Raw genomic sequence first — 22,253 nt, 5'->3', positions numbered from 1 at the left:
CTTAAAGTTATCTCACACAGTCACATAACATTTACAATACCACTCTACATACTTAAATGTACATGTATGGTTATTTAATTGTATAGGGCTATTTCTCAATCTGTTTCTCAAATAATACCACTTCTAACCATGTGATGATTAAAGAGTAAAACCAAGTAAAAGGTACTGTTTGGTAGTTTTAGTAAGTTTTTTTTTTTTTTAAATGGCGCAGTTTAGGGAGACACTATAGCCCTGCCTCCTAGTAGCCCCAACAGGTGTGCTTGGACTCGCCCATGAGGGCGTGGTCAGTGGAGGTCCAAGATGACTCGGGGACAATTCTTAAGGGACTGCGCACACGTGGAAAAGCCCCCTCTCTCTAGAAATAACTCCTAGAAGACGTCAGTGCACATCACAGTCTCTTCTCTTACTTGAAACAACTCTTCTAAAAAGGCACTATTAGATACAGTTTATACAGAGATAAGAGACACTCACAGGAAGCAGCCTGCAACTACCTCAGTGGCTCCCAGCTTCATGCCCCTAAGAACCACAGTGTTACCTGACGTCATATCCCTCACAGCACAAAGCTCAGCCTTGGCCCATCATTTATCGTGCTGGCACATGAACTATACCTCTAGGAGGTGGACCCACGACAGGCTTCTGTTTATTGCTGTTTAGAAGTACATTCAACGCTGCTTCTAAGTTGTTGGCATTATCCATAAGCGCTTGCCTCGACGCCTCCTTACTGAAGCCCATTTCTGTTATATGCTTCAGAGCTTTTTCATCAACCTGGAATGAAGAAATGGCTACAGTAATGGCTGTACATAAAGTCAGACATCCAGTTTAACTACTTCCTGTCTTTCAACTCAAATTTCATTCACAGCTGTCAGAACATGGTCAAAAGAGTGACTCATGGTTAACAATGCCTCGGGGCCCTGTGAGAGAGGCTCCAGGAAAAAAGGCAGAGAGCCTTTTACCTCAGGTGCATTTTGTGATTTCATGCTCCTATGTTAAACATTTGCCTTCAATTCATAAGACATGGTTACTCTTGTTGGATATCAGCACATAGCTATAAAACCAAATCTGGTGTAAGGATATTGCTGATTGCTGTCCTCAGTGTACTCCAAATCTGGAGATGGCCTGCTGCCTTATTTGTGCTTTCCCGGAAAATCAATAGTACACGAGAGACAGATGACTTTAAATTGGTCTGTCCTGAGAAAGTTCTGGGAAAGGGCTACTCAGTCAATATTTACTATGTGTTTACTGGCATTTATTTACATGTTTTGTTCTGATCATGTTTTTGTGGATTCAAACAACCTTTCTTGGATCATTTCTTTGTTACAGTCATGTATGAAAGCATGCTGGAACTGAAGGAAAACTATCTACAGCATTAGACTGTAGTCTACCCCATTCTTTCAGGTCCTTAGATATGATCTACAGAGTCAGCAAAAGTCAACAGTATCTATGGGAAAACTGTCACAGTAACACAACATCCCAACTTACTATTTGCACACTAATAGTCAAGGAAGAATTGTACTATAGCAAAGCTCCATTGAAAATTCGAAAACAATTAAAAATAAATAAAGGAAAGCGTAGAGTCTTGTAAATGACTATTGGCTTACCAGTTCTCTATAGACACCTTCATGTCTGCTCTCTGGTTTGGAAGGCTTTTCCTTCTGTAAACCCTCCCTGCTTCGGTGACTGACAGAACCCATATTGAGATTGCTTCTGGCACCACCTCCACCTCCTCCAAATGTCTTGGTCTTAGATAAGAGACAAATAAAACAGACAAAAGTAAATACTGTTTTAAATAGTCACACACACCAAGACATTACTGGGAAATCAGGAAAAATTAATGGATTGAAAAGCTAAATTATTTTTCACAAGAAAAACTAAAATAACAAATACTTATAAGTAGCATAGAGCATAAATATCTATAAGCCATAATATTTTCTTTCTACAAGTTCAGGAAGGACAATAAAAAAAATTACAAGATTTTAGTTAAGTCATCAAATCAAACCTTTATGTTCATCAATATAGACTGAAATAAGATGACATAAACAACAAAGATTAATTGTCTTATCATTATGTAAACTGAGAAAGAAAATATAACATGAACACAAGAGTAAAATCTGTTTATTAATTCATTATTTACACTCATCATATATATCATTCATTACAAACTACATATAAAAGCCTGAGTCTATATATTCATTGATTTTGCTGACTTATTTGAATAAATTTGAAATTTGATTTAATCTCAATTTTGTCTTTTCAAAACAATTATGGAAAAACGGGCCATAAAGATAATTGTCTGGAAAAATATAAGATCATGGCTGAAAAGCATCCCACAGCTGATTATTGAACATCATCAAAAAAATTTATTATATAATATTAATTACTGATATAATTTTTCTTTTTTTCGTTTTTTCGAGACAGTGTTTCTCTGTTGCTTTGGAGGCTGTCCTGGAACTAGCTCTTGTAGACCAAGCTTGTCTCGAACTCACAGACATCCACCTGCCTCTGCCTCAGGAGTGCTGGCATTAAAGGCGTGCACCACCACCACCCTGCTTATTGCTGATATTTTTGATAAAAATAAAAGTTAAAACTTGTTTTTTATTAAGTATAATTGTTGAAAATATATTTCAAGTAATATATAGTAAAAAAGCATCTTAATTTATTTAACAATGGGAAATTACCTTAAATCAGATAAAAATGCTAAGTAGAATCTGAAAAATGAGAAATTCATGCTAGACACATTATAATGGACAAAATTTTTATTATTTCTTGAATACTATGTTAAATTTTATAAAACTCAATGTAAAATAGTATCTTCAAGAATGGAAGGCATATTACTGAACAAACACTATTCAGTTTTGTGTTTATGGAATTTCAGTAAAAATAAAGGTATTGCCATTACTTGTTTAACTGATTAAAAATGTAGTTTGCATAAATATAATGCAAAGCTCATTAGATGGGAACTAATTGTTGTTTAGTACAGTCAAACACAGCTTTTGAACTAGCCAGACAAGCTAGTTTATGTGGATCTCTGCTCCTGCCCTCCCGCAAATCACTTAATTTTCACCTTATACTGCATCTCAAGGTTTTAAAAATGTCCTTCAAAGAGGAATGGGAAAAACCAATCTTGTGAGACCAGCTTTGGCATAGATATCCTACAGTTGAGAGTGCTGTGTGGTTGGATGGCATGGAGCTAAGATTACCAAAGGAATGAGTTTATAGAGAAAAGGCAACACACTCGGTAGGACTTTAGTTTTGGAGAATGGATGAACAGAAACAGATCTGTCCAGACTGTGACCAGCAATATAGAGAGAAACAAGAAAATTGAAGGTGTGTGTCATGGGCCAGGGAGTGACGTGGGTAGTTCAAAGTCGATAGGATAATGGTGGATGTAGCACTGAAGTAATTGATGGCCTCGACATTCATCTTGGTGCTGTGAACATCTACATCTTTAGTGGTAACTGCAGTTTTTAAAAGTAAGAGAGTAAGCAGAGTCAACAGTGACAATGTGAAAGCAGGGGTTGGAGACCTGGAATATGAAATTATAAAAGTGTAGTCTGGAAGAATGAGAAGCGTGTAGGCTTGGAAATACAGTAAAATGGTTAGGCAGTTGTGATGCTCTGAGGGATGCCTAATCTTCACACCATGAAGTTGCACTGGTTCTCATTAATGATGTGTGAGTTACAGCTCTTTTAAATCCTTGAAACAACTGTGAAAATGCTCTTCTTCTGTATTTTGGTTTTTGTTTTGTTTTTTTTTTGTTTTTTTGAGACAGGGTTTCTCTGTGGCTTTGGAAGCTGTCCTGGAACTAGCTTTTGCAGACCAGGCTGGTCTCGAACTAGAGCTCCACCTGCCTCTGCTGGGATCAAAGGCGTGTGCCACCACCGCTTGGCTTCTTCATAGAATTTTTAATAAGTGCTAGTGACTCATCTACAATCCTCTGACTTATTAAACATCCCAGAAGCATAACCAATATGCATCTTAGTACTTGTATGTTCAAAATGGATTATCAGAGTCTCCCCTTATGTCTCGCCCACTCCAATCTTCCGCATTTCAAGGTATCCTGACGATATCTCAGAGTAAAACCTTTAGCCATTCTTTACATCTCCTCTGCTATAATGTCCTTTATCTACCAGAAGCCCTTCCTAATTTCAAATTTTCTGAAATCAACAATTTTTTTCCACCTATGCAGCCCTTCCTTTCTTGAATCAATTCGGCAATCTTCCACTTTGTCCTTCTCTATAACCAGTTTCAATGAAGCAGCCAGAAGTAGCCTTTCAGATACGCATTGGCTGATATTATTGCTGTGAGCAAACATGTAAATGCTTACAGTTTCTAAGCAGTAACTCAGTTTGTAGGTCCTGCAATCCATCTCCATTATCGATCCTATTTTCCTCTACCCTGCTTTTTCCGGCGTCATCCAAGAACCACCTTGCTGTTTCTTTTACATCTGCTCCTGTTCACAGCCTTTTCTACAGCTTTCTTTTTCCCATGGTCATTCTTCCTTAGCTATAACATACAGATAATTCTCTCACCTCCTTCAAATCATCAATTAAATCCCATTATCCCAAGGACTATTTATAAATATGGCCTGTGTATATATAAATAAGGCCTGTACATAAAACTGCTGTGTGAAATTTATTTATATGTCTTGTTATTTACAATATAGGTCATCCACTATGTTACATGTCAATTTACTCTATAAATTGCTGTTGGGTAACACTGGACAAATCCTGAGTTAGTTACCTTACAGCCTTCAACAATCTTACACTGAGGAGTTTTGAAATTTTTCAGTCCTTAAAAGCTGTGATTATCTATACATGTGAAGAAAACTTGTGATCAATTATAATATAAATACTGAAGTATATTATAATGCTAACTATATACTCCAATATGTAGGCATTTGTAACCACAGCTAACAAAACCTTAGGAACCAATGGAACAGGTTATACCAAATATCTTCTTCTAAATTTTAAAATTTAATATTTTTGGGGAAAAAGAATATATTTCATATAAACTACGTAATATACATTTAATGTTCATAGTGCCTCAGAATGAAGAGCACACTGAAGAATGCCAACACTAGTGATTATTGGCACAAAGGAGTGTCATAATTTGTGCAGTGTGTAGGGACAGTTTTAGATGTTTTAAAGATGACCAATTATAAACCATACAACACCCATGGCAGTTCACTATTGCTCCCAAATTTCACAGATGAAGTAAATTGGGCACAAAAAGTTCATAGTTCAATTCAGGGACTGGGCTGAATTGTTAAGTTAATGCTCTGGGCTGTACGATTCCAGAGGCTTTGTGTTCAGCCCTACTCTACACTGGTTATAGAAAAAGGACAATTGAACACCAATAAGCTTTCAGGTGAAGCTTTGAAATTAAATAGAAAAGTAATCATTCACAAGTCTCCACTGTGTTCTGAGTGCAGGAAACTATTTCAATATTAGTGAATAAAAAAATTTAAACAACAAACACAAAAGTTCATATCAAAGTCTGAAAAATCAATCAATAGAGAAAAAGAACCTAGTCCAAGTAAGCAAGAAATTCAAAACAATTTAGCTAACTACAGCGTAAGATAAAGGGTGTGTATAAGCATATACATTACAAAAACACATATAGTCCTAAGATTCACATTTGCTGTAACTAATATAAGAATAAATTAACAAGACATATTTTTGATATACTAATTAATAATGGTTCACAATTCATTCCTCAAAAGTTTTACTTTTCAGAAGAAAGTATTATAGAGGGAGAATATTCTGAGAAAGTGGAAACTAGCTCAACTAAAAACAAGAAACCCACTGCTATAACGTAAAAGAAAAATGTGCTTAGTTATTTCATTAATAAAGAAAACAGGGCACAGGGATGGATGACTTGCTAACAGAAATAGTTACTAGAATTGCCAAGATGACTTGGACAAAGAACATAGGAATCCAACAGGCAGGCTTAAATCCCCAGAGGACAGCATTCTTCTGCTTCTACAGTGTGTAACAAGAACAAAAAGACGACATTTGGGAATCAGCTATGTGAAAATGAATAATGACCATGAATGCAATGGGACAAATTTGTTAAAATTATCTTACTTCTTTGCTCTTTGCAACCTCTGCAATTGCAGCAGTCCTTTGCTTTTCAAATTCATCGTTATCATTTGTAGGCTTGACAGGCAATGAAACTTGTAATGTCTTTCGCCGATCAAGTTCTCTGCTATCCACTTGGACATTAGATTCACATTTCTAGGAAAACAAATTTGTATCATTCAGGAATTCCAAGAGAATTATAGTTCTTTATAGAAAGAACTAGTTCTTCAAAAGAAATGTTTGTAGTTCTCATCATTGGTTAGAGTAAAAATACCACTCCATCCAACCGATTTTAAAAAAGAAAGTAGGAACTTGATTACAACATAACTTTCAAATAAATATAAAGGTCGCGCGCGCGCGCGCGCGTGTGTGTGGTGTGTGTGTGTGTGTGTGTGTGTGTGTGTGTGTGTGTGTGTGTACATACATCACTTGAATGAGGCCACATATTTACAAAACATACTTTGATGAAAGAGCCAAGTTTCATTTTAAGGTAATAACTTTAAAATAGCTGTAAATTTCAAGCTGTCTACATGAGCTAAAACCACATAAATTTGATTTTGTAACTAAGAGTTCAATTTGCACATTACACCACAATATCCATGAATCAGATGGTACATGTTAAGATGTAACAAAATTTGTGGGAACTTGTAAGTCAAAGGCTAAAAACATGTTCTTTGCACCAATTAAGATGCAAAGTTTTATGTATTCAGTTTTATAAGTTTCGACTTTTAATCTCATAATTTAATAATGGTGTCTGTCTGAAAACAACCCCTGAATTATCATATTTACTGCAGTACAAGTCCTCTAATATGACTGCTCTTTTTGTTTGTATTATTTTGTTTTGGGTTTTTCTTCCCCCAGCTCATTAACCAGAAGAAAGGGAAGAAGAGGAAATTTTCTCAAATGTGTTACACAAACACAGCATGCTTACTCTGATAAACATGCTATTTATATCAACACAGGGCCAGCATTATAGTTTTAACCCACCTACAATGCTGTAATATACTACACAAGACAGTTCAGCATGAATAAAAAATAAATACTATCATTAAAACTAAACCTTTGATATACCTCTTAGCCCTATAAAACTATAATACACATTTGAAATTCTGGACAATAATTAAGTCAGTAAATATCTATAGGGAAAAAAGTCATTTTTAATATCTTATGTAATTTAAGAAACTTTGCAAATGTTTCAGAAAAAAGTAAAATTTTACTGATATATCAATTATTATGTTCAAGTATGAATTACTATAATATTTTCATTCTTGTCTCTTATCACAAGCAGAATGTCACTAACATGGACCATACATTGTACTTCTTATCTACTATTTTCTTTCAAAAGGTGGGGGGCAGGAAACATGTTTTTTACATGATTAAAACATGCACATGATGCTGGAATGACTCTAATTTAATTCTGAGTACAACTCATAAAAATTACTTGAAGATGCAAATAAACTGATCCTATCCCGTATCAACTAGATACCTTTTTAATACCAAAATTTCAAACAAAATCCGAATAAAACAAAATACAAAACAAATCGTTGGTTTCAACTTCTACTTTTGTGTTCCCAATTCACCTTCACTTTAGCCAGCATTCTCAAAGAAATTTACAGAGTAAAGACTGTTAAAAACTTTGGTGGTGGTAAAAAAGGCAAAGCCAAAAGACATAGGGATTCCTCTCAGTCTCATCAGGGGTGAAGCAAGAGAAGGTGGTAGAAAATGCTGGGAACACAACTCTAGGTTGTATACAGGAAGGAAGACACAAGACACAAGCTAACTCAAGACCTTCCTCAAAGTGTCTTTGCACTAGGAAAGGTGTGATGGTTTGATGAGAATGGCTCCCAAGGGCTCATATGCCTGAATGCTCAGTCCCCAATTGGTGGAACTGTTTGGGAAGGATTAGGAGGTGTGTCCTTATTGAAGGAAGTATGCCACTGGGGGCGAGTTTTGAGGCTTCTAAAGTCCATGCCATTCCCAGTTAGCTTTCTCTGTCTCATGCTGGTAGATCAAAATGTAAGCTGTCAGCTAGTGCCCCAGCACCATGCTAGTCCACCTGCTACCATGCTTCCCTGCCATGATGGTCATGGATTCAGCCTCTGAAACTGTAAACTCCAATTAAATTCTTCCTTCTAAAAGTTGTCTTAGTCACAGGTCACTGTGTTTCTGTTACAGCAAGAGAAAACTGAAAAGGCATTAAAAATTAAGGACTGGAGATTTAGTTTCTGTAGAAGAAGAATCCAGCTACTGTAGTTGAAAACATCAGCTAGAAATAAAACGAAGTTTCTGACTGAGATGAGGAATTGGCTGGAGGCTAAAGAAAAAACTTTTGGGGAAAATTTTGGCATACTTTTGTTATCTCCTTACTTTAAAAATTCTCATTTAAAAATTGTTTTTAGTTAACCTATTTTAGTTAGCTATAATTTGTTCTTCATACATAACTCTTAATTGCTTCAATCTTTGGAATAGCAGCAAAATTCTTAAATTCCTTGTCCTTCATCTTTCCATGTATCTCCACAGCATCTGAGTAAAGAGTTCAGCACAAAACCCCACGCAGCTTGAGCACAATGAAGAACATTCTTTCCTAACTGAGTCCACCTGCCAGAAGAAAGTTCTTACCTGTCCAAAGGGCAAAAAAGGAGGTGGGCCACCTTCAGTTCCAATGTTGCTTCTATTATGTTTTGATAATCTCTGTTTAAAAACATAATCAGTCATAAAGCATAAATCATAAACATACGCCACTAGCCACATGCAAATGCACCAGAGATGCACTACTTAGAGTAGAAGCTTCAGACACAACAGCCTTCTTTAAAGTATTTCAAACTACAACACAGGAAATTCTATATTCTTCATTTCAGTAACCTGGCAAAGGTTCATTCATCATCTCTCCTGATGAAAATACATTAAAATTTAATTTTTAGAAGTATTTTTCAAGTTGTTGTCCTTTAGAGAAAAGAGACACCCTCCCCCCAAAGTAGTCGATTCATAGAAAATAAACTCTGGCACTAACAGTTTTACTTTGCAGTACATATTGAACAGGTCAATAATGCCTTAAATTTTTCTACAACAATTAATTTTTTAGATATAATACTTACTAAATAAAAAATAATTACTGATGAAGGTGATTTCTAGTACTTTAAACATCATATTACTATAGGTCATAACATGGAAAGTCACTCAATAACATTATGTCAAATTACCTTACATCAATTCACACTATGAAGAATATTTCTTCTTCAACCCATTCGGTTCTTAAAAAGTTTTGTTATGCTTTGGGTGTATGTGCAGACACACACACACACACACACACACACACACACACACACACACACACACACACACGTATGTGCACACACACACACAAACACATGTGTATGTGCAGACACACACACACACACAAACATGTGTATGTGCAGACACACACATACACACACACACACAAGCATATGTCTAAGTGCACGCACACACACACACAAGCATATGTGTATGTGCAGACACACACACACACACAAGCATATGTGTATGTGTAGACACACACACACACACACACGCACACGCACACGCACACGCACACTCACACGCACACGCACACGCACGCACACACGCACGTGCACATATGGAAGTCGGAGGAAAACCTGCATGAGTCACTTCTCCCTTTTTCCCATGTGGATCGCAGGAATCCAACTCAAGCCACGATGCTTGAAGGCACACCTTGACCTGCTGAGCCACTGCACAGCCTCTGATCATTAGTTAATAGACACAAGCTTCCAAACTCTTATCAGTTTCAGTTTTATTTTCAAGCTTGCCTAATTAGAATTAGAAAAACAACAGTGTATCGTGAAAATGGGCAGAAAACTCTCTCCTACCAAAAGCACTTTTTCATGCTGTGAGGTCCCTCCATAGGACCAAAGGAAATGTAATAGGATTCCTTCCAGTTATCCTTCCGACTGAAGGTATTAACATGCATCATCCGTTAAGCACTCATTAGTAAATATACCTTCTAAACTTTAATCTTGTTGGGCATTTTTAAAAATTACCATTCCAGGTGTTGTGATGAAAATACAATGTAAAAGAGTCGCAAAGTATTTTTAAAAATCCACCAAATACAGTTTTAACATTTTCCAGAATTCCTGAATTATGTAAACACTCTTATGTAGTTCATGTATATTACAGATTGAGTAATAAGGCTAATGACAACCATAACATCAGCTTAATGAGCAAAAGAAAATAAAAATGGTATAAGGATGCCATATTTCTTCACACTCTACATGTAAGTTATCAGTCTCTTCAATTTAAAAAGAAAATAAGCTTGGCACATATATATATGATTATCTAAGGGCTCTTTTCTCAATTTTCATTTAGCTAGAAGGAAAGGATTATGTAAACAGTGATAAATCAATTCAATTTATACTAAAACTTCCTTTAAAAACTAACATAAATTAACAGCTCTTGTTAACATGAAAAATTAAAAACAACTTAGAGGACTTGTATTCCTTACACTGATGAAGGTACAAAGAACTGGATCTAATCTCCCTTTACATACAATGAGCAACCTGGCCAATACAGAAACACAACTATACTAAACCCAACACAACATGTAGCTTAGGACTGCTATTCCTAAGGGAAGAAGTAAGTTGTGGTTTCTGCTTGATGAGAAATACAGAAAGCACAGCATGGAGAGTTCAGAGGAGAACAATCTCATAAGAAGAGAGTGAGCATCACTAAGCCTTGGAGAAATGCACAGAAAACATAAAGAGGTTCCATCTCACACACAGAGAATAGCTACCACAGGGAATAACCAGGATAGAAGTCAGAGCCTTATTAAAAAATAAAAACACAATCACCATATAATCCAGCAATCTGACAAGTATGCATACAAAAGAACTGGGAGGAGCTATTATTTGTGTTCCCATATTCACAGCACCATTATTTGCAGTGAGCAAAAGATAGGAACAGCATTAATGCCCACTGACAGACGAATAAACAAATGTGGTATAAACCATGGGATACTACTGAGCCTATAAAAGAAGAGAAATTCTGACACATTACTTATCTTATACAGATAGAATAAGCCACACAGAAAAAGAACAAATACTACAATATTACATAGTTCATGGAGACAGAAAGTAGAACAGTGTTTGACATGGGAAGAGTGTAAGAGTGCATGTCTGTGTGTCTATGTATTGGAAAGGTGTAAGTTCCTACCTGATTTAATGGTTTTAAGTGAAAGGATTCTAGCTGGGATGTTGAGAAATTATATAAGCATTGATCTGACTTGAAAATATCCTTCTCTTAACTGACAAGTTTCAAACTTGCCAAGACACTGTAAGAACATTTAACGCATGAAAAAAAAAATGTAACAAGTACTGAGAGCTTTCACCTGCTTTCCAGGCAGACTGTGTTTAAAGCACAGCAGATAGTTTCTCTGAGATCATGTTCTACCTTCATAACTCTGACAAAAGACTAATGCCACCACTCATTATGGGACAAGCTGCTCTTGAGAAGTCAGGAACCCTGCCATTGCACGAGTCGACGCCACTCTCACCGCACACTATACTTACTCTCTGTAACTCCCATTTGTCAATCAGGTGCTCCACTTCACCACCAAGAACTGTGGTGTTGGAGTCACTCAAGAGCAGGAATCCGTTCTTTACGTCCACGACGCCCGAGAGTCTCAGTTTCGTGCCAGGTGGTGTGTTCAGACTGATACAAAGAAAACCAAAGGAGTGGGGAGTTAAAGCTGCATTGAAGCTCCTCCACAAACGTCAAAGTGAGTCTTATGACTTAATCAAAATGCACTGCCACCTAAACTAGGTTTCAGGACTAGCTATAAAGTAGAAATAGATCATGATAGATGACGATGAAGTATAAAACAAAATGAGCCTCAGTGCCCACAAGTTAAAACAAATGTGGACAAGAACACTCACACCTCACAAAGCTGTGGTAAATAAAACCAAAGTGCTTTTCATTTCTTAAAGATTTTATTTTTATTTTATGTGTCTGGGTGCTTTGCCTGAATATATGGAGTTATGGCCCCTGCAACTGGAGTTGCAGATGGTTGTGAGCCACTATGTGAGTGCTGGGAATTGAACCCAAAACTGAACTGAAAAAGGACCAAGTGCATTTAACCACAGAAACATCTCTCCAACCAGGAAAGTACTTCTCAGCTCTACCATATCTCCCTTTCTTTTTGTAACTTTTGCTATACATGGCAAATATATATAATTATTAAATTAAATTTTAATATAGGAAAATAATCTATCCAGTAATAAACAAAGAAATTTAACACCTATATGAATTATAGTAATTTATTAAAAAACCCTTTTTGTTAGACATCTAATTAAAGATAAAACATGAGAATGATTCAAGCAATAACTTTACATAAATTTTACAAACACACTGAATTGAAAATATATAAGCAATAACTGTAACAAGACTTTTCTACAAAAGGCCAGTGTTAATCATAGTTGGATAAACACTGCAACACAAACCCTTGCACAAAAAATAGAGACAAGATGTTTATCTTCCCATCACCTTTGTTAAAGGAAACACAGGATGAAATCCACATCATCACACAGGTCTGTTCTACAGTAAAAGCATAGATATTAATCACAGTCCATCTCCTCCCACATCCAGCAAGGGAGAAAACCCTCCAAATAGGACTCCTAAAATAGTCTTCAGTGAAACACTTGGGATGAATTAGAAAACAATGGCATCGTTATTCACATCTTAAAGGCTTGTGAAATTCATCACATGCTGATATATGCAACATCAAATCAGTGAGTGTTAATACCACAGCCTTTTAAAGAATAGCTAATAAAAATCATTAGTGAAAAGAGGAGTATGCCTACTTCTCAAGCTTCAAAGAACCCAAACAGAGTAAGACAGATTGCATACTCTTCAGTGAGTCAGATATGCCTAATATTCATATCATTGCATATTATCAATTCTTTCTCAATAAAGACACTAAAATTATTCTGAGGCTCACAAGTTTAACATTCCTAGTCACAATTCAAATTGGCAGAACAACTAGTCACAAACAACCTTGCCTAATCTCAACCTTATGGAGTTCTGTGTCAGAAGTGTAGTCACTGAGAACAATATCCCATCTTCAAGATCAGTAGTAACTAGGAGCAACGCAATTATACCAGTAAGTTTTTGCCAATTCCAAGTAATCAGCAAACCCAGATTCAATAACTCTGCAAATCATCATTTCTTCATTTCTGAATGGATCAAAGAGAAGGGCACCATGAACTATAGATTGATGCCCTTTTATGGCCAAAGAAAGCATTAATTATACTACTGATCTATGTGTTTTTTTGAAAAGAATGTTTAGTTAAGAATTTCTTACAAATTAGTAAAAACAGAAATGAGTAAGAATATACCAGCACATGAAATTATTAATATAGGGACTAGCAGAAACGAAACAATAAAAAAGATAAATATGAAAGACAACAGAAAATACAGAAGCAGATGATTAACTTGTGTTAAATGGCAACACCCTCCCCAAACTTCCTTAACTGTCAAATAATTTGAGAATGCACTTAAAATGTCACAAAACCACTGGTGGAATCCCACTAGATTAAATTATAATTTTATTGCAACAAAATTAAAATTAGAACTAAAATTATATTATACTTTTTACTTCATTGACAATGAAGGGACCAGCTCCCCATTTCGGCAGCCATAATAGCCGAACACATGTTTGTCTGACCTTGCCTTGGTCACTAGGAGGTCAGATGCCTACCTCGTGACAAGGAACCAATCAGAAGTTAGCTGGTGGCACTATGCTTTACAGCTCTGGGTGTGCTTTACTGACAAGTGCACAGCAATGATGCGTAGAGCATAGCAACCACCCTGGGAGAGCATATGGACCATAACAACCAGTTGACCAATCAACACAGAGCAAACCCTCCAAGCCTGGAGGCACACCAATCCTGAGCCTGTGCGTACACCTAGACACTCCCCTTACGCTGCCCTATAGGATCTCTATGCAGACGCTTCCAGCTATCTTTCCTAGCCATCCGCCATGGTGGGTGGATGAAAGACCCGAGCTAACATGGGGTTAGCTTGTTAAACAACTATAATAAAGCCTCATGCAGTTTGCATCAAGCTTTCGACTCTGCCTGGTGATAGGGGCGACCTCGGTCCTAGGCTGAGATCATGGAGGCCTGAGCTTCTGGGGGTCTTCCAACTTCAGTATAATTAACTCTTATTTAGAGAGCACACTTTGGTCTAATGGCTAGTTCTTTGGCACCCCGATACATCTTTACCCTTTCTTCATTGTAATTACAAGCAAAATCTGAGACCTCGGAGGACTATATAGGAGGTAGAAGACTGGAAGTGCCTGGAGAAATACACACCCACTGAGTCGGCCAGCTCAGCCCTACATGTGGTTTATGCTATCTAGGTTGGTTCACCTTCCTTCTACAGCAACCACTAGCCAAACATGAAAACTCTTCTAAATTGCCGGGCTTTGGTGGCGCATGCCTTTAATCCCAGCACTCGGGAGGCAGAGGCAGGCGGATCTCTGTGAGTTCGAGGCCAGCCTGGTCACCAGAGCGATTGCCAGGATAGGCTCCAAAGCTATACAGAGAAACCCTGTCTTGGAAGGGGGAAAAAACAAAACAAAACAAAACAAAAAACCTCTTCTAAATTATCCCCATGAAAGAACAGTTTTGCATTCTGTCATTTTGTGATAGCAAAGAAACACAGGCTGCTTCAATAATGAGTGAATAAGCATATAAAAATCTCTAGTTGTTAAACCATAATGAAATTCAATAGAAAAGGAATAGCAGATGGCATTGGGCAGAGAAATGTTACAGTAGCAAAAGCAGAAAATGTTCATTCCATACGAGTCAGCCTTCAGTGGCACTCTTGAGCCCTGGGAAGGGCCTGGACTGAATTTGAAAGGGAGAAAAGACTGTTTTTCCACAGAAATTCTCCTCTTCAAAAGGGAGACAATGCAATTACAAGGTAGCTAAGCTGTCCCCCGCCCCTAGCCCTTGTATAAGAAATCAACACTTTTGATAAACATTTATCCATTTATCATCTCAGAAGGTCCCTCCTTTACCAAAGGCAGAAACAGACGGAAGGAAAACTACATGCAGCACCTCAACCTACTTAAATCACCTAAGCTCTACCACATAAAACTGCTCCCCTCCCTTTGGCCAACACATGCCTTTCACTGTTGTGACAGGACCATGAATGAAGCTATGTGTAGAGACCACTGAGCGTTTGTGAGGTAAACAATGCAGGGGATGTCCTTGGAGTGGGCTTTCCTGCCCCTCCCAGGTGCGCCAACCAGGAGTGGGTTTACTTCAGATTATCCATCAGTTTACTTTTGTTATCCAAAAATGTTGCCAAGTACCAGTTGTCCTTGTGATTGTATACAGCCTACACTCATATGACCTTGTCTAACCCTCAGAACACCCTCTGAATGCCAACTATCTGATGTTCTCAATAAAGTTGGTTACCATGTGAGACCAACTAGAGTGGGAACAATTCACCTCTTTCAAAATTATTCATATTTCAAATCAAACCCCTATCTTCCCCAAGTTTCAGTAATTCTCTGGCCTCCAGGGAAATAATTACATGCTTATCTGCCTATATTGTTATCATATCAGCTACTAGGAACTAAAATTTAACTTTATCTCTGGTCTCCCCAGAAAAAGGAAATGAAATACAGTGTATGGTGAAGACTTGTTTAGGGGGCAAAAAAAAAAAAAGAATTCCTTAGGGATTTACATGATGTAAGCAGCACACATGACCATATACAATGACTCAAGAAACATAAAAAAGTTTGCAAATGTCCAAGAAAAGTTCTTCCTTCACAAATTGCCATGATAGAAACCCATTCTCATCTTTCTACATCCTAATTGCTGTATCTCTAAATGCCTGTAATTCCTGCTGGCTAGCTTTCAGCATGCTATAAGGTGCTATGCACAGCACCAGAGGGAAAAAGATAACCATTAGTCTTGTCCTGCCATGTAGCCACTTTCTATAATAATAATGTGCAATAATGACCAATCTGGCAAAATATGCCCACTGGTCCAACAATGGCATCAACATCATGTGAGTAGCTAACCACTTTATAGGTTGATTTAAAGCCCACACCACAAGATGGAACCCAACCTGACTCTATTATCAGGACCAACAACCTTGGGCTAGACAGCTCATAGTTACTATGGTAAAACCCACTACTATTTCATGAAATGACAGTCTTAAATACTCCTGATGACTTATCATCAATTAGTGCATCTCTCAAGCCTCATCGGAGAAGCTTCTTGCAGTAGATGGCAATGAAGAGATTCATAACTGGACAGGTGGAAGAACAAAAGACTGTGAGGTACTCATCCCTACATATGACACTGATAGCACCCCTCCTCCTTCAAGCCTCAAGAATCACCTAAAAAAGGGAGTTGGAAAATTTCTAAGGGCCACGGGTAGTGGATGACTACAACAAAATAGTGTTTTCAAAATACAGTGTTTTCAAAGCACAGTGACACATATGAAGTCACAGAGGTTGTGACAACATGCCCAAGACTCACAGAAGCTCAAGTGAGACCAGGTAGATGGAAGGGAGGGAGGAAGGGAGGGAGGGAGGGAGGAGGGAGGGAGGGAAGGAGGGAAGGAGGGGAGGAAGGAAGGAAGGAAGGAAGGAAGGAAGGAAGGAAGGAAGGAAGGAAGGAAGGAAGGAAAGAAGGAAAGAAGGAAAGAAGGAAGGAAGGAATGAAAGAAGGAAGGAACAAAGGAAGGAAGGAATCCCAGCATGGAGAGGGGAGATGGGTACGAATTCCCACCAGTGGTTGAGGATCTACTGGCAGTTGATGACTGCTGCTGGGAGGAGAGTTTAAGTGTGTGGCCCCTGGTATGTCAACCAAGATGGAGTGGATGGTTCCAAACCCAACGTATATGGGCAGCATATACTGGACTACATGGATGTTCAAAAAAAAAAAAAAAAAAAGGAAGAAGAAGAAGAAGGTTGATGGGTAGGGAGTGGAGGTGGATTAGGGAGGAGTTGAGAGAGGGGTGAAAAAGATTAAAATACATTATATTAAAAGCTCAAAGATTTAATAAAAACATTTTTAAACGAAATAAAACTTTGGAAGGTTGTCCCTTAAAGAATTCTCTTTTAGGAAGTAGGGAACCACAAACTGAAGTTTCTGCACCCCGATAAGCTCTCCGGTGATGTAGCAATCCAAATCAGACCAAATTAAACCAAATAAGAAAATGTCCACGTTTAATGGATACAAGGCTCCCAGACGATTTTCCAGCCCCCACCGAGAGGAGAAACGGAGGAGAACAAAAATCCATGTGTCTGCTTTCTTGGGGGCAGTTAAATACCCTGTGGTAGTGGTTCTGAGAATCTCTAGGGAAGGGGAATCTTTTCACAGACTTTCTGAGGGGCAGGGTCTGGGGAGAGGGAGAGAGGTGTGACTTCCACCTAATCACAAACCTCCTTAGCTTTAATTATATCCTTAGAAAGTACATTAGCCTACAAACTTGGCTAGAATCTTAAATCGTATAAAAATACACTAATACATACAAGGTAGCTGCTAATTTATCCTGGTTAAAAAACATATTTTAAAGAAAATCTATTCTATTCTACACAATGAATGACCTAAAATTTTCTAGAAAAAAAATCATGTATATATATCTTAAATTTGTTTTATAGTTAACACAGAAAAGAGTGACTAACTTTATCCCTAGCCGTCTTCTAGATAGACACAACAGACAGGAATCTCCCAGGAATTTCTTGTGAAAAAGTACAGCATTCATTTAAAACTCCAATCCTCCCTATTCACGTTCTTACATCGAAATGAGGTTTGAAAGGCACCTTCAAATTCTGTTTAACATGTTATATAAATCACCTTAGTTTTGAAATATAATTGAACTCTACTGCCATACAGCTTGTATGCCCATCAGTCATCTGTAAACGAAGCATCCTTGGTGCAGCCTGTGATTCCTCGTTATCCTTTGGTGCAGCAATATTTCGGACTTTCTGAATTTGTAAAACACACGGACCTTCAAGCTGTCAAACACAAAGGAACAAAGGTCACTTCTTAGTCATTTTGATATTTTCAATTACACCATTTTTTTTCTCTTCTTTAATGGTGATTTATTATGACTTCAATTAAAATCAGAACTGAAATTATTTTATTAATTCAGAGTCCTGCAGAAGAACAATTTCTTAAATCCACTTTCAGATAGTTCCCAGGCATGAAAGCACTAAGCAAACAGCTCTGTTTTTAATAAAAGGTGTATTACATCATGCTTTTAATCTGATGTGCTCTAAATAGTTCACACAGACCCTGCTTCCTCCCCTCTCACATAAACAGGAACTCAGCAGACAAACAACTTGACATTACTTTAAGGAACTCAAAGGAATGCTTCCTGTTCAAACACACCAGCTTTAAGGCCCCTTCTTCTGGTGTAAAGAATGCAAAGCTCCAAAGTGTAAGACACATAAAGTTCAAGGAGTGTGCTATACTTATGTCTACCCTTCCCCTTTAAAATGATACTAAATCCAATGCTATACGATGTGTTGGCAGGAAGAGAAGAAATGTTCTTCCTTGCCAGCTTTTAATCAAAGTAAAAAATAAGTTAATGACCTAACTAGCTACAAAGCTAAAAGTTTATATAATAAAATGCTGATAGCAACACTGGAGAAAAACAGGTAAATTTGCTTACATGTAGGAAAAATAAATTTAATAGACGTGATAATTTAATTAGCATCATAGTTTAGGAAGAAAGGTTATTTTAAAAGCAAAGTTTTTCAAGTATATATTTCTGCGCATAAAAACATTAATACAGCCTGTCGGTAGTGGTGCACACCTTTAATCCCAGCACTCGGAAGGCAGAGGTAGGCGGATCTCAGGGAGTTTGACAGCAGCCTGGTCTACTTCGAAAGCCTCCAAAGCGACAGAGAAACCCTGTCTCGAACACTCCACCCCCACCCCCCAAAAAAAACCTAATACATGTTTTCAGAAAAGAATGAAAAGTAGTTGGCAAGCATTTATACTTTATTTCCCAAGCAAGCAAGTCTCCAAACTGAAAATCTACTACTCAACATTGACCAGAAATAATCATGTTATGCATTCAGTTGTATCTAGCCTAAGCTTTCATCTAAATTTCAGCTATGAAAGGCCAATACTATTTCTGGGCAAGATGGTGGACTAAAGAGAGCTTCTGAGACAGGCAGTAAAACAAAGAGTTAAAATAAAGGAAAACAGGAAGAAGAAGAGCTTCAGAAATCCACAAGGACAAGGATGTGACAGGACCCTGGGTAAGAGCAAAAGTAAAAAGGGCAGTGCACCCAGAGACAGGCAGAGAACAACGGTGATCCACCTCCCTGCTGGAGGAGGCAACAAAGGCCACTTACAAAAGCAGCTGAGGGTCAGGAAGATACAGGAAGGCAGGCAGGCAGGCAGGCAGGCAGGCAGGCAGGCAGGCAGGCAGGCAGGCAGGCAGGCAGGCAGGCAGGCAGGCAGGCAGGCGCACGTGCGCCGCGGGCGGGCACACACACGCACACGCGCACACGTGCACACGCACACATACATGGATAGATCTTTCAAATGATGACAATTCTTTAAGCACTGAACTCAGAGATACTAACAGAGGTAAAACGCTAGATTAAGTTTCCAGGTGAAAATGACTAAAGACCTGAAAGAAGATGCAAACAAGTAAATGAATTCACACTAGAAAAGAGAAAATGCAATCAGTAACAGGTAGGAAAAGTTGGCAAAATGGATTAAGAAAAATCAGTAATGTAGGGAGAAAAAAGTCAGCAGCAAAAATGAAAATTTTACCAAACAAATTGAGATCTTAAAAAACAAAAACAAATAGAAATTCAGGACATGAAAAATGAATCAAATTAAAACTACAGAAATAGAAAGATGATAGATCATAAGGAAAGGAGCTTGCTGTCAAGCCTGGGAAGCTGAGTTTGATCCAAGGGTTCCTGAATGTTGTTCTCTGGCCTCTACCTGTATGCCACTCGTGCGAGTACACGCGTGTTGCATGTGCACACACACACACACACACACACACACACACACACACACACACACACACCTCGAGAGAGCATGCAAGAGGGCCAGAGAGAGAGAGAGAGACAGACAGAGAGAGACAGAGACAGAAGAGAGAAATACATGAATGTAGTAATATTTTTAAGTAAAAAGTTCACCAGGAGAGTACAAGGTTGACAAAATATTACATTCAAATATCAGTCAGAAAAATAAATAAGGAAATAAATAAATAAATAAATAAATAAATAAATAAATAAATAAGCAAGCATAGCCATGATGCTAAAAATAAAACTAGGATATGATCAAGAAATCAAACCTAAGAACACAACAGATAGAGCTGAAATAAACACTAATGGCATAAAGAATCTATTCAAAGAAGTTAGAGGCATATAGGACTCAAGTATGCATAAACAGACAAACTTTCTACAACATACTAGAGGTATTCCAATGTTTAATCCCAAATTATATTATACAGCCACAGTAAAAATAAAACAGCAACAACAAAGCATGGTTATGGCACAAAGACAGACATAGACCAATGGAATAGAATAAAGAACCCAGAAATAAAACCACACAGCTACAGATATCTAATTATTTTTACAAACTGCCAAGACATATACTGGAAAATTGACAACCTTTAAAACAAAAGTAATGGGAAAACTGGTTTTCCACATGTAAAAGGATAAAAGTAGATCCATCTCGCTGCACAAAATCAATGAAAATGGAAAGACCTTAACATAAATTATAAAACTGCTGGAAAAAAAAGAACATGGGTGAAACAACTCGCTGTACAGGAATAGGCAAGGATTTTCTGACGAGGACTCCAATAGCACCGGAAATAATCCAAGAGTTGACAATTAGACTGCATGAAATTAGTTAGGAAGCTTCTTCAAAACAAAAGAAACAATCACCAGAGTGAAGAGATAACCAAAATTGTCAACTAAACATCAGACATATAAATACACAAACACACACACACACACACACACACACACACACACACACACACACACACACACAAATGTATGTAATTGTCAAAATCTACCCCCTGCCAAATTATCATAAACAAATGGGCTAATGACCTAAACAGACAGTTCTCAAAGGAAAAAATACACATGGCCAATCAATACTTGAAAAAATGTTTAACATCATTAGCCATTAGACACAGAAAAAAAACACAAAAGACCAATAAATATTTTTAAATATTCACTAAATATATGTTTAAGTATCCTGATGGACTTAGTCATCAGGGGAAAGCAAATTAAAACTACTTTTGAGATTCCATCTCACCCTAGCTATAATGGTTATTACCTAGAAATCAAATACAACAAATGCTGGTGAGGGCAAGGGAAAAGAACACTTACTTATCCAATGCTGTGGGAATGTAAACTTGTGCAACCACTACGGAAATCAGTATGGAGTTTCCTCAAAACACTGAAAATAGAACTACCACATGGCACTGTTATTCTACTCTTGGGTGTATGTCCTAAATCAGCACAGCAGAGGGATGCTTGCACAAACATGTATACAGCTGCATTGTTCACAATAGGTAGGAAATACAACCAGCCTAGTCACCCATCAACAAACGAACAGATAAAGAAAATGTAGCATACAACACAATGGAATTCCATGCAGCTAGAAAGAAAGTAAAATTGTGGTATTTGCAGAAAAATAAATGCAACTGGAAATCTTTATGTTGAGCAAAGGAAGCCAGACTCAGAGAAAAAATATCACATTTTTCTCTCAGATGTAGGGCCTAAATTTAAAGGTGTGTGTGTGTGTGTGTGAGAGAGAGAGAGAGAGAGAGAGAGAGAGAGAGAGAGAGAGAGAGAGAGAGAGAATGTGTTCACATGTGTGCCTGTAGATGATGAAACTAGCCATCTCAGGCTAATCCACAGGAATTTATTCTGTGTATTTCTTCCTCATTCCAGGTTCAGTGGTTTCACACTGTAATTTAACAGGGCTTATTAAACTACAGAGAGTGGTGAGTGCTCCCCACTGAGGCTCTTTACTCTCTTCAGATGGGCAGTTCACCAGCATTTTATTGGTAGCATCACATCATATCCTATAAAGATGTCAACTGTCTTTGAGCTGATCTGCAGCTTCAGTAAAAACTTCTAGCACACTTTAAAAGATTTAATAA

The 22,253-nt window shown here is 37.6% G+C and overlaps 1 protein-coding gene across 6 annotated transcripts in view; it reads right to left on the bottom strand.

Annotated features, from left to right (window-relative positions):
* The window catches only part of Tdrd3 (tudor domain containing 3), a 157,170-nt gene that overhangs the window by 78,588 nt on the left and 56,329 nt on the right, over positions 1-22,253 (bottom strand). For all 6 annotated transcript variants that reach the window (XM_027394022.2, XM_027394021.2, XM_027394023.2 and 3 more), the window contains 6 exons: positions 17,954-18,114; positions 11,642-11,783; positions 8,700-8,771; positions 6,087-6,236; positions 1,599-1,739; positions 609-765 (listed from right to left, as the gene is read on the bottom strand). In XM_027394022.2, the coding sequence (XP_027249823.1) occupies positions 609-765; positions 1,599-1,739; positions 6,087-6,236; positions 8,700-8,771; positions 11,642-11,783; positions 17,954-18,114 (823 nt within the window). The remainder of the gene's footprint in view (positions 1-608; positions 766-1,598; positions 1,740-6,086; positions 6,237-8,699; positions 8,772-11,641; positions 11,784-17,953; positions 18,115-22,253) is intronic.

This window comes from Cricetulus griseus (genome assembly GCF_003668045.3).
Source record: "Cricetulus griseus strain 17A/GY chromosome 1 unlocalized genomic scaffold, alternate assembly CriGri-PICRH-1.0 chr1_1, whole genome shotgun sequence".
NCBI classification, from domain to species: Eukaryota; Metazoa; Chordata; class Mammalia; order Rodentia; family Cricetidae; genus Cricetulus; species Cricetulus griseus.
This window is presented reverse-complemented; position numbering and strand designations above follow the sequence as displayed.